Source organism: Arvicola amphibius, chromosome 12, assembly GCF_903992535.2.
Source record: "Arvicola amphibius chromosome 12, mArvAmp1.2, whole genome shotgun sequence".
Classification (NCBI taxonomy): Eukaryota; Metazoa; Chordata; class Mammalia; order Rodentia; family Cricetidae; genus Arvicola; species Arvicola amphibius.
In genome coordinates, this window is record NC_052058.2 from 155,105,580 (window position 1) to 155,124,945 (window position 19,366).

The 19,366-nt window shown below is 47.1% G+C and overlaps 1 protein-coding gene across 2 annotated transcripts in view; it reads right to left on the reverse strand.

Annotated features, from left to right (window-relative positions):
- Arnt2 (aryl hydrocarbon receptor nuclear translocator 2) overlaps window positions 1–16,594 on the reverse strand; it is a 142,580-nt gene extending 125,986 nt beyond the window's left edge. For both annotated transcript variants that reach the window (XM_038313596.1, XM_038313599.1), the window contains exon 1: window positions 16,534–16,594. In XM_038313596.1, the coding sequence (XP_038169524.1) occupies window positions 16,534–16,564 (31 nt within the window). In that variant the 5' untranslated portion in view covers window positions 16,565–16,594. The remainder of the gene's footprint in view (window positions 1–16,533) is intronic.
- Window positions 16,595–19,366: the final 2,772 nt, after the last annotated feature.

The window sequence follows — 19,366 nt, forward strand, 5'->3', positions numbered from 1 at the left end:
TGAAAATGTTTTTACTTCCTTCTCTTTCCTGAAAGACGAATTATCTATGCACAGGGGTGGAAAATGTAGGCTTAGTGGCAGAGGTCTGGCCTGTCCCAGGTTTGGTCTTCAGCACAATCATCCTCTGGCTTCCATTGTGGTTGCTGAGAAGTGGCTGGCTACTCTAACCCAGCGCCCCAGATGTGTTCCCTGTTGCTGTGGCTCTTAAGCTTTCCTCTGTGTCTAATACTTTCACTACATTTGATTTGGGTTCTGATGCCTTTGTTATTTATCTCGCTGAGGACTTATTGTCGTTCCAGAATCTGTTTTAGTTTCATTTCTGCCGCTGTGATAAAATTTCCTTAAGAAACAAAAGGGATTCTTTGAGTTTATAATCCCTGGTTACAGCCCATCACTGTGGGGAAGTTCAGACAGGAACTTCAAACAGCTAGTCATAGCCATGCCAAAAAAAAAAGAGAGAGAGAAATGAATGCATGCTTGCTGGCTAGTGGTTCTGCATGACTTCTCCACCCATACCGTTTTCAGCACTCTGCCTAGGAATGGTGTCAGTCACAGCAGGCTGGGTGTTCCCACATCAACTAACTTAAGTAAGACAATCCCCCCACCTTCAGGAAAGCCCACAGGCCAACCTGATGCAGTCAGTCCCTCACTGAGATTATCCCAACCATCACACATCATACAAACTAAAGCTCAGAGCCACATGAACACTGCAATCACCTGAAGCATTCTTTTCATCATGTCTAACTCTGCCACTGTGCTGGATTCTTTGTAGTTTTTTTTTTCTTCTGTTTGATATTTGGTTTGTTTGTCTGACCTGGTCTCAGGTCTCCCAGGGTAGTGTAAGTCATCCTTGGCTTTCTGATCTTCCTGTCTCTGTCTCCCTAGTGTGCTCAGATCACCATCGGGTGCCACCACACCCAGTTCACGTGACACAGGGTTTAGGGCACATGGGGCAAGTACAATCGACTAAGCCACACCACTGAACCCCTCTGTAATATCCTTCATCATGCTAAGTCATCAATTCTCCACTTGTCTGTGTTTAGTATCTAACACTGGTTTACTACACTCATTTTCTTCAGTTACAAATTCCTGAAAACTCACCTGGATTAAGTGGCAATCAGTCTTAAGAGAAGGACGAGAAGGACGAAGGCTTGTTTCTAAGTTTTATAAGCTATCAAAAGCTCACGGTGGCACAAATGACCCCAGGGAAAATGTGTACCTTCCCCAAACAAAGATGAGACTGTGATCTCAAAAGGCCAAAGGGTGGTTTAATTTGATGGGTAAAATGAAGAATTAGATGTGGTGGTGTGTGCTCAATTGTCACCAAACATCGCAACCGTACCGCGCCATCCAAGACCAATGAATACAGGATAAAATGACCTTTTACCTGCTCGATACTGTGACCGCACCGTCCCTTGTGTTTGCCTGGCTCGACAGACTCTTACCTTCAATTTAAATCACTCATTTTCAAGTATAAATACTATACTCACGACAGCGCTGAATTTTGTTGTTCCATCCAATTAATAAATCTCTTTTTTAAAGAACAAAATCATCCAAGTGCTTCTCTTCAAAGTCACCTTTCCCCTCGCTGACAATAACAGAAAAAAAACACATGACTTCATGTCTCCTATCCAGCACCCAATTAGCAACAGGAAAGGAATTCTAATTGAAAATGCCAGTGAGCTGGCCCCAGTCCCTGGGCAGAAAGGATGGGAAGTCATAATATACATATATATATCTCCCAGAAGTGATCAAGGCGTAAGGTAGGGGAAAAAAAATGAGAGAAAAAGTGGATGATGGTACCCAATACAGGATTCCAGACAGAAACATTGCAAAAAACAAGAAGAGGGGTTTCTTTATTTTCCATTATTTGAACTGAAAGTTGAAACTTCTAGATTGCAAGTGCCCACCCCAAGGACAGAGAAGATTCCAGATTAAATACTCCTGATATTCAGGGGCAAGGAGATTCCCTCAGAGGGAAGAGAATTCTGAAGACCCCTAATCTACATTAGTGTCATCAGATGCTGCACGGCAACAGAGAAGTTCTTTGATCCACAGATCTCTTCTTGAGCAGATGGACAGAAGGCTGAGACTGCACATCTGTGAATACTGCCAAAAAAGCCAACTGAAGATACTTCAAAAGATCCTAAACTGCCAACACAAGAGTGCACAGTAGGCCACCTACCCAAGCCTGCTCCTGAAAAGGTGGCATCCCCCACAAAAAGACATTCCTAATTTGGCAGCCTGGAAGAATGAAGGTTCAGCTGTCCATCTATGCCAAAAATAGCTGATGGCCAGGAAGGTTACCCACTTTTTTTTTTTCTAGACAGGGTTTCTCTGTAGCTTTGGAGCCTGTCCTGGAACTAGCTCTTGTAGACCAGGCTGGCCTCAAACTCACAGAGATCCTCCTGCCTCTGCCTCCCTAGTGCTGGGATTAAAGGCGTGCACCACCACTGCCCAGCTACCCACTCCATCTTAATGTGAGAAAGCTTTACGTAACATCAGTTTGGTAAACAAGTGTCTTTTCAAAAAAAATTTTAGATTTATTTTATTCTGTGTATTTGAGTGTTTTACCTGCATAAGTGTTTTCCTGTGTTTGCAGCTGCTCTGAGCACAAAACCCACAGGAGTTCCTGATGGCAGGGGAGTGGTTTCAGGTGGGTTTGGCTAGGGCATGGCTATCAGTTAAGGATCCCTATATAAGCTGCCATGGAATACAATAAAGTGGCATTCTTGTTTCAAGAATGACCCGTGTCCCCGTGTCTCTCTGTGTGTGTATGTGTTTAAATCTCCGGCCCCTTTCCCGGCTCACATACCATCCCATAGTGCAGGTGGTAAGCTACAGGCACAGTACCGTAGTACAGGCGGATGTTACAAATGGAGACCCCCAGCGAGACTGAGACAGGGAAGTTGCCCAGAGGACCAAGGGAAAACCATGCTTCTGGTGTTACCAAGGAGCCTCTCTCTTCAACAAAACATTTGGTGCTTTGGACCCAAGCCCAGTGTTATGCGCCACATCACCCTGATGGCATCAGGATAAGCAACCCAACACTGGAAAAACTTGGACCCTGCGGTCCTCACTTCAACTATGCTTCAGTCCTTGTGAGGAGCTACCTGAGACTAACTCAAGGAGGCAAGTCTGGGCAGTGGCCTCTGTTGTTGTGGGGTTTGGGGCCATGTACAACGTCAGGACAGGGAGCAGGTGGTAAGACAGAAACAGCAGACATGAAATGGGGAGGGGAGCAGCCAAGTTCCTAAAGTCCCCCCAAGCACACACCCCAATCACCTCCCTCCACCTTGGAAAGGCACCGCCACTTCCCATTAGCACCACAGTCTCATGGCCAAGCCTTCAACACACAGGCTAAAGCTGGGTGTGGCCTGGCGAAAGGAAAGGATGGAGAGGAAGAGAGGGAGGGAGGGGGAGAAAGAAGAGACTTAGGACAAAGTCCTATGAATGGAAAGTTCAGTAAATTTCCACAGGCAAATTAAATCCACAAATTTTTAAAATTTTTATTCGTTTATTTTATATGTGTGAGTGTTTTGACTGCATGTATGTCTATGAATGCCTAGAGCCACATGAATGCCTAGAACCCACAGAGGACAGAAGAGGGCACTGGATCTCTTGGGACTTAAGTTACAGGCAATTGTGAGCTACCACGTGGATGATGAGAATCAAATCCAGGTCCACTGGAAAAGCAGCCAGTGCTCTTAATGGCTGAATCATCTCTCCAGCCTCCAAACTTTTTTTTTTTTTTAATGAAGCAGAGTAAAGTACGTACAAGCTTGCTTCTAAGAAGAAATTAGAGGAAGCAGGAAATTAAGTTTCCAAAATAAACACAAATATGCATCTAAACATGGATGCGCACCAGCACCCAAAAATGGGGCAGCAGAATAATTGCTGCTTGACTGTAGATCCTACTGTTAATCAGAGCTCATTTGGGCGTTCCACACAGGCAGCTTACCTGAAAAGCCTTTCAATTGGAATGTCAGGGAAGTTGGCAATTAAGCACTTCAACCGCCTGTTGGCTTTATTAAAGAGATGGTAATCCTGGCATAGTTAACTTATAATTATTCTGCTTATCAAATAAGTTGATATTTAGTTTAGGAAAAGTGTCAACCCTGAAGCTCTTAGGTTAAAACCCCCAAGACTTGTACTCTCCTCTATACGTTCTCACAGCGGTGAGCAGAACTCAAGAGAGGACATGTTTCCTCACTTAGCTGGGTACAGTGTGACCTTGATAGAGACAGCTTGATGACTCATTTTTAATAACAACTATCAAAAGTAACCTCATGATATAACAGCAGTTGTATGGTGAGTTGTGTGGTGCTACTGCTTGTGATACTTAAAATTTGAAAAGAGAAAGAGGTGATATAGAGACAGACAGACAGATAGGAAAAAGCACAATTTATAATTGTGAGGCACATGAAACAGAATCATTTGAGAGACATTCCTCAAAATAACTGTAATTGACAAAGAGTTTTAAGTTATGAAAGACAAAATTAAAGCAATTGAGATATTCCAGAATCAAAGGAGACATCACAGTTTAATGGGTTTTCTCATCCTGGATGAAACTCAGAATCAGAAAATAAGTTTCATGTGATAAAGACCAACTGGCAAAACATGAAAACCGACCCCAGACAAGACAGTGCAGTCAGAGTAAATGACAAGTTCATCAGTGGGGCCACAGATGGTGGGAAAACACCATCCTTAAGAAACATAGAAGGTAAGCCGGGCGGTGGTGGCAGACGCCTTTAATCACAGCACTCGGGAGGCAGAGGCAGGCGGATCTCTGCGAGTTCGAGAACAAGAGCTATCTCCAGGACAGGCTCTAAAGCTGCAGAGAAACCCTGTCTCGAAAAACCAAAAAAAAAAAAAAAAAAAAAAAAAAAAAAAAACATAGAAGGTCTCAGAGTCCAAAAGTGCATCCTGCAGAACTAGAAAAAGTCATCTTGAGTAAGACAACTCAAATCCAGAAAGATAAATATGGTATTTACTTTCTAATATGTGCTGATATTAGCCGTTAAATAAATGATAACCAAGCTATAATCTGAAGACTCAGAGAGGTTAGGTATAGAGGAAGGAACTAGGGGCAACAGATGGATCTCTCTGGAAGGGGGGAACAGAATTTATTTTATAGGTTGTCTGGGGGCAGGGAGGGAATGGTAGCAAGAGAATCAGGTGGGAGGGTATATGGGGTTGAGGGAGGGAATCTGGCGAGAAACAGCTAGAACTGAGAAGCATTTGAGGGGTAGCATGGACACCTCGCGCAGTGGAAACTTCCTAAAATATATCTAGGAAATCCCAGTGAAGTCTCTAAATAATGAGGGAGATGAAGTCCAACTGGCTATCTCCTGTCACCAAATGAAACTTCCAGTACCAGGACTGGGTTGCTGGCTGAATGGGTTCTGTGGAAATCTCCAAACAACCCAGGCTGTTGCTAAGACAATAGATTGCTCTCTACAAACTGACATCAAGGTCTCATTGTTGAAGACAACACCCACAACTCATTGAATGAGAAGAGGGCAAACTGGTGCCTACACAGGACCTTTCTGTAGTCCTAATGTTCTAGTCTCTTTGGTACAGAAAGGTACTCTGCATGCTACCAAAGAGATCTGTAAACATCGACCCAGACACAAAACCTTTGATCTACAATCTGTCCTGTGTCGAAATATGCTAGGGCAATGGTGGTATAAAACTTGTGGAAGTATTTTAAACATAAAGCAAAGAACAATAAACATAAACCAGCCTACAAAACACAATCCCAGAGAATTTAGAGAACAATGAGGACCCCAAGAGAGACTTACATAGATCTAATCTACATGGGAAGTAGAAAAAGACAAGATCTCCTGAGTAAATTGGGAACATGCAGACCTTGGGGGAAGGGTTGAAGCGGGGAGGAAAGAGGCAGGGAGGGGAGTAGAGAAAAATGTAGAGCTCAATAAAAATCAATCAAAAAAAAACTTGTGGAAGTAACCAACCAATGCCTGATTTTACTTAAGGCCCACTCTCCAAGATGGAACCCATACCCAATACTGCGTGTGTAGTGATATTTCATTTGTATCTCAATAAATAAAGCTTGCCTGAAAATCAGAGAGTAAAACAGCCCCACTGGTCAGCCTTTCAGACCAGGCAGTGGTGACACACACCTTTAATCCCAGTAACCACACTTAACCCCAGCCCTAGAATATAAAATGGGAGGAGACAGCTCTCAGACACAGCTTCGTTCCGAGCTTCCTGGAGGCAGGATCACCATTTCAGAGCAATGACTGACTGTTTTGCTTTTCTGACCCCAATATCTGTCTCTGGGTTTTTATTAATTATGCTACATGCTTAAGAACCAGAGACTAGACCAGAGACCTAGTGTAAAACCAATACTATTGGTCTATAAAACAAACAAGCAAACAAATAAGCAACCATAGAATTCTATCAATATTCTACTACTCATACATTGATCTCAGTGCCTTACTCAGCCATCAGAGAAGCTTCCTCTTGCAGCAGATGGGAACAAATACTGACTCACAGACACTGTGGACAGAGAGAGAGAGAGAGAGAGAGAGAGAGAGAGAGAGAGAGAGACCGACCCTGGAACACACAGCTCTAAATGGGATGTCTCCATCAAATCTCTTCCCTCAGAGCTCAGGGAACCCCAAGAAAGAGGAGGTGAAAAGAGCGTAAGAGCCAAAGAGGATGTAGGACACCAGGAGAACAATGCCCTTTAGATCAACTGAGCACAGCTCATATGAATCCGGAGACTGAAGCATGCACAGGGCCTACTCAGGTCTGCACCAGGTCCTCTGCATATACATTGTACTTTCAGTTCAGTATTAGTCTGGGATTCCTGAATGTGTGAATGAGTGGATCTCTCCTTGTGACTTTTCTTGGGGCTCTTTCTTCTGTTGGGTTGCCTTGTCTAACTCCGACGTGATGATTTTCGCTTTGTTTTATTATATTTTATTTTGTCAGACTTGGTTGATATCTCTCAGAAGCCTGTTCTTTCCTATCGAGAGACAGAAAGGGAGTGGATATGGAGGGGTGAGGAGGTGGGGAGTAACAGGGAGGAGTAGATGGAGCGGAAACTGTAATCAGGATATATTGTATGAGAAAAGAATCTATTTTTAATAAAAGGGGGTAAGGAAAATAAAAAGTAAATAAATAGAAAGTGCATTTTGCCTGCTTTTTGCTTTCAAACGCTGCGGAAATTCACAAACCATCAGCATCAGCAACTGGACGGAAATTGAGCTCAAAGGCTCTCTGCACTGCACAAAAACTGCCTGTGGGCCTCAGGGAATGAAGTTACCAACCCCACTCAAAAATCCCTTGGAGTAGACATGTCTCTTCTCATAAATTAAAATTTAGGGAATTAGGAGGTTTTCCAAATTCATTCATTCATCCAAGAGACATTTATTAAGTACCAATTATGTAGCAGAAACTGAAGAAGGGAGGAAGAGAGGGGGAAAGGAAAGACCTGCTCGCAAGGTGTGGGTGGGGTGGATGTGGAATGAAGCAACTCGGGTTTCTGGTGGATCCACCTCTGAGCTCAAGGTACCTCATTCACACAAGTGAGACCAGACTCGGGACCTCTCCCAAACCTCCAAGAATCCCTTAACACCCTAAATCTCAGGTCCACTGGGGGAAAGGATGCTAACTTCCTAACTGGCTAGACCAGGACCTCACTGCACCCTCTCCTCATCATTGTTTCTTCCACAGGCTCTACTAGATCTCTCCCAAATACCTGCAGGCTCCATCACCTGGTCCAGACCCACCGAAGGAGCTCCCGGCAGACCTGCTCGCCTGTGGCTACCACACATGTTCCTCGCTCAGCTGCCACAAAGATCTTTTCAGAAGGGACCCCTGGGTATCACTCACCCCTGCCACACTTACTCCAACAGCTTCACGCTGCGCTAGAAAGCAAAGACGTTCCTCTCTCACCAGGCCTTTTGTAATGGGATCCTGTGCATTTGACCACTCGGTAAACGGCCGACTTGCCAGCCACACAGCTAAGCTCAGGGAAAGCAGAAGCCATGCCTGGGTTTGCAAGCCACCGTGAGTACACACAGTTGGCATTCAATTAATATTTGTTTAATTAGGTGCATAGGCAATTAAAATAATTAATGTCTGGCCTGGACCAATGAATGGATTGTGGTGCCATTAGCAGCCATGGGGGTTCCAAGGGGAGGAGTACGCTAGGGAGGCCCAAGCTTTGTGGAGTTTATGGGACCCCACAGACCCAGCAGGCAGCTGGAAACACAGATCCGCCCTTGGAGATACTGATTAGGAAAAGACACACTCTCTGGCCACCACAGCGCGGTAGACTCCAAAGCCATTCCTTCAGCTTTCTTCCAATGCCTGATGGAAAGAATCAGGATAATCCACATCTCCTCTGCTCACCAATGACAACTAGCATTTGCATAAATTTGCATAAACCTGTCCCAAGGCTGCCTGCTGCAGGGACTAGCTAAGTCCACACCACATGCAGCCAGCCTGTTTCATCAGCATCTTTCATGCCCCTACCCCCAGCACGGTGCCCTCTGCTCAGGGAAGAGCGGGTGTGTTCAGGGAGGCTGGCTGAATAGAATTGGAAGTTTTCTGGTGTGAAACGCTTTAAAAAAAATGAGAGAGCACAGCTGTGATCCTTGATCACATTCATTCATTTTATTCTTTGGAGGACTTGGAATCCATCAGGCATATCAAATTATGGCAAACGATTCCAGACTATGCCTCATTTCAGATTGCTGATGCGATAGAATTACCAATGCCATTCTAAAAATAAGAAAACTTCTCGCACTTCTGGTATCTGTCACATGGAAATTAACTTCCAGCGTGGATTTCATCACCATCTCAGAGGCATCATCAAAAGTCAGGGGTGGGGGCACACACCTGTAGTCCTGGCAGTCAGGAGGCTGAGGCGGGAAGATCGAGAAATCAAGAATAGCCTGGGCAACACAGCAAAGTCCAATCTTAAAAAAAAAAAAATAAAAATAAAAAAACAGGAAGGGGAATCTCCTGGCTTTCAAGGTTGTCATGTTTCCTGCAAGCCAGTCCCTTTATGGATGACACATGATGATGGCACCTTTTTTATTTTATTTTATTTTATTTTATTTATTTATTTATTTATTTATTTATTTATTTATTTATTATGTATACAATATTCTGTCTGTGTGTATGCCTGCAGATGGTTGTGAGCCACCATGTGGTTGCTGGGAATTGAACTCAGGACCTCTGGAAGAGCAGTCAGTGCTCTTAACCACTGAGCCATCTCTCCAGCCCCCTGGTGGCACCTTTTGTATCTTTTCCAGTTGTCACTCTCCCAAAGCCTGTGACCAGTTTATCCCCATAGGTCAGAGCTCATCAACAGCTATCGTGGCCAGTGAATATGGAGAAGCAGTCACCCTGCGCCGGCTCGGCCGAGAGCCTGCTCAACAGCATTGTAACCTGTATCTGAGATGCTGGGAGCTGGGACCAGCGAGAATGTCTCTAGGCTTTGCGAATGCTCTCATTTGAGATGCAGTACGCATACACACCTGCAACCTCTGAGCCCAGGTGCCCATCTGAGTCACGGGAATGTTCAAGAAGAGGAAGAGAGTGTATTTTTGCATAACTATGAATAAAATATTGGGAACATAAATTAACTTTAGATGTCTTGCTGTTGGCCTAAAACACAGAAAGAAGATCATTATGATGGTTGGTTTCTGTCAACTTGCTAGGTTTAAGAAATATGTAAGACAGGCTGAAGATGGCTCATTGGGTATAGGCATGTACTGGGCAACTCCAGAGACCTGAGTTTGATCCCCGGAACCCACAGGGAGGTGGAAGGAGATGACAACTTCACAGACTCATCCTCTGATCTTCATACCATGTCATAGCACAGGTACACCTGCATACACACACACACACACACACACACTTTAAAAACCTAGGGTATTAGTGAGGTACACACACGGGTGGCCTATTAGGCTCTTTCCATAGAGGAATAACTGAGGAAGACCAATCCCTAAAAGTGGGTGCCATCATCCCATGAAGGGAAAAAGAAGAAAGTCATCCGGGCAATGGCATCCCATCTCTGCTGTCCTACCCAGATGGGGGCAAAAAGAGTTATACTCCTCAGCCGTGCCTTCCTTGCCATGATAGAATAGACCCTCTCAAATCGTAAGCCTGAAATAAATGCTTTCTGTCTGGTATTTCATCACAGCAATGAGAAAAGTTGCTAATATACTTACATCTCAACCTGTTACACGGGATTACCATGCAGCTTCTCTGGCCTCTCTTCAGTCATGTGACAATTAGGGTGACTGAAAGGTCCAGGCAAGAAAATGACCCACCAGGCTTGGGAGGCTCTGATGGGCACAGTGGATCCCCAAGGGTCCCACTGGGTATTTGATGTGGGAAAGATCGCCTTCTCCCTTGGCTCCACTTTGCTTACCCAGATAGGAAGGATCTTAAGAGGACCTCAGTGGGGCTTTACCAAGCATCCTTCCACTTCTCCATCGGACCAAGAATTGTAAGTTTCTATGGGCTGCACAACTTCTCGCCTTATTATATAGTCTAGAGGAACTGGTCAGGTTAGAGATTATCCTGCTAGGATGTCCACACTGAAACCAAATGATCAGAAATAAAAGTCCGCTCTAAACTATGGAGCTCAGAGACCTAGACATACAGGGTGGTTTTTTGTTTTTGTTGTTTTTGTTTTTTTCCTTTCAAGGCAGGTAAAGAAACCACACATGAATAAGACAATTCCTTGGCGTCCATTCACTAACGGCTCCTTACAAATGAAAAGCAGTACAGCAGGGACTTAGGTGGTTACAGGGACGGGGCACTTCCTGCCTTCCTGGATTTCCAATCAGACCCAGGGATATGAGACCATCCATTCAATTCCAGCTGAGCAGGGATGCTCAGTCATGCCTCGGAGGAAGTCACAGCATGAATATGCCACCTGGATAAAGCTCCGGAGAAGGGTTTCCCTGAGGGCGCAGAGCTCACACTGAGGGCCAGGAGGGAAAAGCTGTGATAGGGAAATGGCCAGGTGTGAAGAGGGGCGGGAGCAGGGAAGGAGCTATGAGCAATCCATCATTCCAAGAAGAGCCCAGACACAGCAGCAGTCAATGCTGTCAGGAGAATCGTGATACATGGGAAATGGCATTTATCCTTGAAACGCCAAGGCCCATGTAGTGACCTGAACTTCCAGCCTGACCAGCTCATATCAGTGCCCTCCGAGGAATACCTCATGGCTCTGGCAACTCTGGGGCCTTGACACACAGCATATTCTTCTAGAAGCTCTGTCTCACTCCTTCCTTATATCACACACGAGCACAGGTCTTAGACCATAGACACACACGGGAAATGAGTGAATATGTGGTTTGGGAAAGATGCAGGAACCGTCTGTCTTTCACATGTACCACGCTTTCTCAGGAAAGCCATAATAAAGCGGTGACCCAGAAGCCCTGATTGGCAATTACGTATTCGGCCCAAATACTCTGTATTCTGTGACCCTTCTTACCCTGGGAAGCACCCTGTGCTAGTTTGCTTAACATCCCTGTTAATGTCTTCAGCCCAGATATCTGGGCCACTCTGACAGATATCTGGCTCCACTGATCCCCTCCACACAAATGTCTCATCCGGAAGCCTCCAGGATGCCCCATTGGCTACCTAGCTTCTCCTCCACTCCTCCACCCACCCAGCTCTCAGGACAGAAGCCTGGGACTCACCCCATCACTTAACCCCCAACGCTTTTCCTAAAGCCAGGATGCCTCTGCTCCAAAGAGAAACATGCCCTGCCCAACCGCAAAGAAGGACAAGTACATAACTGGGACCCTGGTGTTGTTCAGCAGAGTGTCCCTGCTGTATACACGCACACCTCATATCCATGTCTCTCATGGAAGACTTCATCCTGCCTGCCACAGCATCTAAGATGAGCCCCTGAATGTCTGTACTGTTCCATGCCCTTCAACAGCTTTGTACTACCTTTAGAAACAAACTGGAACCGGAACCCAAGATCCATGCCCTTCCCTGAGCCTGCCCCTTCTCACACCTTCAGCCTCTCCTGCCACCTTTGTCTTTGCTCACCACTGGCAGCTCCTTCCTTTCGGGTTGCTCCTGTCTACCAATTGTTCCTTAGCAAGGGCTCTCTGTAGGAGCCTCTCCCCATCAGCCTGGGAGAGTGGGAGTGCGCTTTTGCATGCTTCTCTTCATCCGTCAAAGCTTCCTTGAAAGGGCTCGTACAGACCATCACCGACTTCACAAGGCTTTGGCCAATCGTCCCTTCTAATTCAGGCTCCTCGGTTATTTATCTCAGGGTACCGTTCCTCCCTAGCACTGACACGTTTTGCTAGCCCAGCTCTTTTGGTGTTCCAACTTTACCCGAGGCTGGACACTTTGCAAGCACAGCATGCAACTCTCAAAATCTCTCGTTCCATTGCATATTCTCGGCTGCCCTGCAGGATTCCTTAAGGGCACCAAGGAGATGATGGCTTGGCAGTCCCCATATGTTCACAAATATGTCTATCCCAGCCCCCCAGCACCAGTTCAAATGATCCTTCTGAAATTCTCCTGTAAGTCAATGTGTTCCTCTACAAAAGGCCTGGTTTCTGAAGCCACCTCCCTATTAGGCTACTAGAGGGTCCTTGTTATACATATATACCTAGTCAGCTTTCTTTTCATTCTACTATGGTTTTTTTTTTAATTTTTTTGATGTGTCTGTTGTATGTTCATGTGTACGGGAGCATGCACATCCATGCAATGTTCACAGACCTCACAGGAGGATTTCAAGTGTCCCATTCTCTCCACCTTATTCCCTCGAGACGCAGTTTCTCACAAACCCTGAAGCCAGGTTGGCAGTCAGCAAGCCCCAGAAATGTCCTTCTTGTGTCACAGCCTCCACCCCTGTCAACATGCTTTTTCCCATGCATCCTATACACCGGAACTCGGGCATTCAGCCTGCACAGCAAGCACACTCCTGTCTACTGTGCCATCTTCCTGACCCCGTAATTTCAGCTTTTAAAAAACAACGTTAGCCAGTTTATATACTTTCTTTCTAAGACTATGAACTTGCTGAGGTCAAGAGACATTCTTCCTCAACTCATCCGTTACTCTGCATCCTGAAGAGGGTTTGACACACCAAAGATATTCAACAGTCAACAGAAAGTCCAACCATTCCAAACACTGCCTCATCCACAGTACCCTACCCAAACAACTTCCTGTTCTGTCATCAATAACACACTAAAATACCAAAGGGACAAGAACTAAATCGGGGGGGGAGGGGAGCGGTAAAAGTGAAACCCTAAATCTCTTTAAAACATGCCTTTAAATTCCTTTAGCATACACAAGCTATATTAGTCACCTTTCTAGATGTGACAGAGGCATCTTTCAAGGGGACACAACCCATCACGGTGGGGAAGACCAGGGGCTTGACGCAGCTGGTCATATTCCATCGTCAGTCAGGAAGGAGAAAGAGATGAATGCTGGTACCCAACTCACTTATTCCATTTTATTCAGCTCAGGACCCCTGCCCATAGGATGGCATTGCCACCTTCAGGGTGGGTCTTCTCTCCTCAGCTAAGCCTTTCGAGAAACATCCTCACAGATATGCCGAGCAGTGTGTCTCCTAGGTGATTCTAACCCTGTTGAGAATTGAGCTTAACCATCATGGGTCTTGTTAATCATTCTGCAAAACTCATTTCAGAGAATTTCCAGTCAATGTATGAGGCTAATGACTGCTCTGAGTGAGTGTAGACCTGACTTCTTTGCACTGAAGTTAAAAAGGACCCATGACACTGGCTTCTTTGATACTATGCCCTGTCAGGAGGAAGCACCTTGAACGCACATAGCTAATTCAAACCTGCACAGGTTCATAAAGTCAGAAATGCTTGAATATCATCTTTAAAAGGTAGAACAATACCCGTCCCCTACACACACACAGCTCTAGAACTCCTTTCTCTATTCCAGGAGATGAGTGCATCCATCATCCCTGCTCAGAAACAACAGAGAAAATTCAGGTCCTACAATAGTAGGGGACCCAGTGTAAAGAGTGGGAATATTTAGAAGCTGCAAGGTACCCAGAGCTATGGAAATATATAGATCCCCTTCCTCCAGAGATCTCTGTTCCCAGAGGGGAACTGGTAGAAAGCTAGCCTAAATCTCAAGCAGGAGGCCTAGAAGGAACGGAGTAAGGGTTTGAAGCAATGAGAGAGGTGAAGAGACCCAGTTTCATCTGCCATCGTTGAGGTCCCATGATGCACCACAGTACCACATCAGCGTCTCTGCAAATGTTCAGCTGGAGGGCAGCAGTCTGCTGGTGAATATGGGAGGTGGCCATGTCCTCTGAGTACAGATCAGAGACTAATCGTGCTGCCTCTAAGTCCATCTAGATGTGTTTATCAGGCTCTCATTACTGTGCAAAGCAGTATCTCGGGAGAGGGTGGAGGTGGGAAGAGAAATTCCAAAGAAACATCACGTGACTTCTGCTCACAGGGGGGGATGAGCAGCTACCCCATAGTAATTTCTCGTACAATCTGAAATATCTCTTTGGCTCACATGTTTAACCATATTCCTTGAGACTAACTCTTCTGCCCCAAAGAAGCAGAAGCCTTATAGGGAGCAAGGCCAAGACCCCCTACAGACCCAAAAGCCATCACAGAGGACCAGCTAAAGAAATGATGGTGGGCAACAGACTAGTTAATCACTGCAAGCCATTTTCTTTGAGAAACTCTCACCAGGGTCAGGCTCTCTGGTATTTCTGTCTACTGAGAAAAGACCTGGACATCACAATGTATCGAGCTGACCAGGCAGTGACCGTCAACACTCCTTCCACGTTCCAAGGTTGAGGCTCTTGTGCACTGGGTGTCTGACTGTACCATCTTTATCCCATATAGCATAGAGAGCAAAGCAATGGACAGAGCAGTATCCAACAGTGACGTAATGGTGGATGGGTTATGTAAGCCACCTAAGTGTTGGCTCTTTTTCCCAACAGAAGCCCATTCTGAGCTCAACTGTCTTCATTTTCTTCCTTTGCTTTTTCTAATCTCATGGCAGTTAAAAATTTATTAATTTGCTATTGATTTCTAGGAAGCAGAACAGGGTGAGGGTGCTTCAGTGGTAAACAAAACGGTGCAGCTCTGCTTCCAAGCCGGTCACCTACCCACTCAGTATTCCAGCAGGGGCTCCATGTCTGCTCTTCTAGGACTGCCTGCTTCAGTTAATCAGCCTCCTTCCTGGGAATTATAAAGGTTTCCCCACCTCCGTGCCCCCACAGGCTCCTGCCGCTGTGTATTCTGACTTTCCTGTTTGCCTTTACTCCAAACCTAAAGAAGGGCCAGATCCCAAACTCTGTCGGCCCCTGGTATTTTCATTCTCCTCTGTTCGAGCCTCCACAGCTAAGTCTGACCTGTTCCTTTTGCCTCCTTTCCATGCAGCTTCCAGTCTCGCTACCTTTTTATGTTAGCTCAGCACAGCTGACAGGTCGGCCTTACAGGAAAGCAGCGACCAGGTGGCTCCTCTGCTCCCTATTGCTTAAAACCCTCTCTTAAGGTGGGAAGGGGAAGTCACAGTTCTTGTCTTTCAAGGCCCCTTGAGTCTGGCCACACCCATGGAACTCAATGTAAGTCCTTCTCACACCTCACTCACGGGCCTCCAGCCCATGCGTAGAGCGTGCCCATCATGACTTCATGACTTAGGGCTGCAATGTCTGTCTGTCTGCATTCTCAAACTGTACCTTCTGCAAGGTCCAGCTAGTGTCCAATGTCCCCCAACTTTCCCGGCCACCCTGGATGGAGTTATCTTTCATAACTTTGAAGACATTCTTCATCCCACCGGGTCTGCACCCCAACACAAGACCTCTTTCACTGGGCTTTCCTGGGGTCTGAGTTCTTTTGACTGTTCCTACCTGAGCCACAGTGACCTGTGATTCTCCAGGCCCACAGCAGACAACACAAAACCTAAAACTTGGGGGGCAGTCACATATCCTATCCTCGCAGTCTCTTATGAAACCACAGGAAACTTTGCCAACGACAATAGGGTTCCCCTGCCACAACAGCCCAACACTCCCACTCATTCATGAACTCCTTCTATTTTTCTAATCTGCTGGCATGAGACTAGCGGTCACAGGCTGCACCCTGGGAGAGAGCAGGCAATCGGTCAGGGACAGGGCTGCTCCAGTATACATTATTACCAATTAGGTTTTTCGTGTCCAGAAAAGACTGGGATATACAGTGACCAGGTTGTAAACCCCGCCAAAGACCGGCGCTAGGGAGGCGGGGCCGACAGGCGAAGAGTCCCAGGAGTTCTGCCCTGTTGAATCCCCGCTCCAAACTTTTCTTTCGCTCGGTGCGACACCTGGCATCCACCAGCTCCTGTGACTCTGGAGCCCGCGGGCGAGCATTGAGTCATCCGCGGTAGCGGCGGGCGCCGGCGGGACCAGGTTGAGCACCATTTATGGATGAGGATGCCGCGGCCGGTGCTGATGCTGAGGCTGCCGGGCGGCGGCCGCTCCCCACCCCCGGGCTGCGCGGCTCAGGCTGGGCCTGCCGCTCGGCCGCTACTCACCCGGAGGATTGACGGCGGCCGGGGTTGCCATCTTGCCGGGAGGGACCGGCGCGCCGGGCGGGGGCGGGGACGGGGACCCGGGGCGGGCCAGCGCCGCCGCGGCCGCGCCACACAAAGGAAGGTGCGGGCGGTGCTCCCCGCGCTCCCGCGCTCTGAGAGCGCCCCGCGCTGCTCCCCGCGCCTCGCGCGCTCCCCGCTCCTCCGCGCGCACTCGCGCCTCCTCCCTTCCCGGGCCTCCTCCGGGTTCAGCCTTTGTGGTGCGGTGGGGGTGCCGGGCCCGCGGCTCCTGGGTCCGAGCCGTAGCACCGCGAGACTTGGGCCAGCGGGCAGCGAGACCCCCTCGAGCCCGCGCAGGTGCCCAGGCTGGAGGTCTCTGCGCACCCCCTTATACGCCTTCTCAGGGTCCCCAGGTGTCGGGGACACATCGCCAAGGGGCGCTGTCCTCTGGCGGAGGAGCGAGTGGGCGAGGGACCCATTTGAATGCAGAGGACAACTGGCCTCAGAAACAAAGGCGTCCCAGTACTGCCACTTAGCATGCCAAGGCCGCGCCACTGGGCTCCCGGGCTCTCCAGCCAGGGCTGTGGAAGAGGGCCTACGGGAAGGCGCCCAGAAATGTGCGAGGCCACCGTCCCTCTAAGGCACTAGCACACAGCTTCAGCACGGAGTTTGACCCAGGAATGGAGAGGAGCCAAGGAGGGTTTGAGGATGACAGTGCCTTCCTGAGGCCATGGTCACTGCCGGCATCTATTCTTGAGTCCTCTCGAGGGCCTTATTCACACCTCCAAACTGGGGGGCTTAAGAAGGTTTTTAATGATTCATCTGCTTATCTGGGGGAAATTAAAGTGCTGGGAACTTAAAGAGATGTTTTCCAGGCAGCCTCTAAGATTCCTGGAGGGGATGTTCCACAGTAGATGCCCTGATAAGGTGAGATTGGAAGGCTGGTCACACTCCCAGGTCACAGCTGAAGACAGTATGGCTTCTAACACTGATCCATCTGCCAAAGATACCACACTATTTCTAAAGAACCGTGGGACAGGATAGGAAAATAATGCTCGGGGTGTGTTTCAAACCAACCTCGTCTTCGGACAGTGTGTGTTGTCTCCACTGCCCTAAATAATATATCAATTGGACAAATATTGAAAGCTCTGTGCACCCAGCACAGACCTAGGTGCTGAGCATAAGAAAGTCATATCCTGCAGGGCTTCCAGAGCAGGTGGGTTATAAGGCACCTGTTGTCTGGGGGTCACCCGCTTCTGGAAGCTTAAACAGAACCCCTGAACTTTGGTCACTGCTGAGAGAGAGGGACAAAGAGGAGGTGACATTGAAAGCTGCCTTTGAAATGTCTAGAATATAGACAAGCAGAAAGGCAAGGACACTGTGCGTCCAGACTCAAGACAGGAACAAGGAGAGACCAACGGGGATATCAGCCAGGGACTGAAACTTCAGTGGGTGTCTTAAGTCGAAGAGTCCTGAAGCCACACAGCAAACCAAATGAGACTCGGCCTCTCTTCTGTATCCCCCCCACCCCCCACCAAAGAGAACACTCTCAAATACCCACCGGGACTTAATCAATGTACACCATATACTTGTTTTGTTTTGAGATGGGGGCTCCCCTTACTTAGCCCAGGCCAGCCTTGGACTTGTAAACTTCTCCCGCCTCTGCTTCCTGAGTGCTTGGATTGCAAGTGTGCAGCACCTCATCTGATCTCTATATGATGCTTCTTAAGGTAGGGAAATAAAGTCTTTCTCTGTGTCCCATCGGATATTTCGTCCCAGGTCTTTCTGGTAGGAGGTTTTTTTTTTTTTTTTTTTTTTTTTTTTTTTTTTTTTTTTTTTTGGTTTTGTTTTTTTCTGGACCCTACCCATGGGATCCACATGCAGGACACTCAGCATCATCACCGAGTTCTTTCCTTCCTCCAACTTTCTACACACCTGAAAAGTAATCAGGTGTCCCTCCTTGACGGATCCATAGCAGCGTACTAACCAAGTTCAGTCACGTGTGGCTTATTTTGCCCCCAGATATATGCTTAAGAGTCGTCCCTCCCCAGAATAAAATTGTAGCAAACACAGCTGTTATACACACATAGCCAGGCACAACAGGTTTCTATAGCCATGTTCTTGTCCTCTGTCCATTTTCTGAACATTATTCTGTAAATACTCCATCCATGCATGTGTGTGTGTGTGCGTGTGTGGGTGTGTGCAAGTTCCATTCTACTCGTGGGGTAGTCTATTCCCTCCTTCCATCGGGCTGGTCCCAGGGTTAGGCTTGGAGGCAGGGTAAGTGTCTTTTTATTTGAAGAAGCATCTCACTAGCCCTGTAAAATCTCTGATACTGGATCTCACACACACGTATCTTCTTGCCAGTGTCCATTACAATAAAAGATAGCTATCAAGTGAGCAACTGCTGGACTTTCTATAGTCTGGTGTCTATCTTGTGCTGGGGTTGGGGTTTAGGGGGTGAATTTCTTAAGTTAGGAGGTGCTTCATTTTCCCCAACATAGATAGACCCGCTTAGGTAGAAAGTGCCTGTATCAACAATTAACTTTCCAGAGAAGAAATAAACTCAAGAGTAGAGAAGTGAATTTATCAAGGTTGTACCTTTTAATGGCTAGAGGAGACTTGGTGCTGAGTCACCCCCAGCATGAGGATTCGGTGACTGGGCAGAGAAGGATGGACTATGGAGAAGGAGAGGAGGAATAGGGGACCAGACCCACATTAGCCTTCTTTGTCGCTCAGAATTAAATAGGTTCAATGCCCAGAAACATTGATTGTGGGTGAAAACCCCCCTCTTAAGTAAACAGTCTGGAATGGAACGGTTAGTCATTGCTGAGCT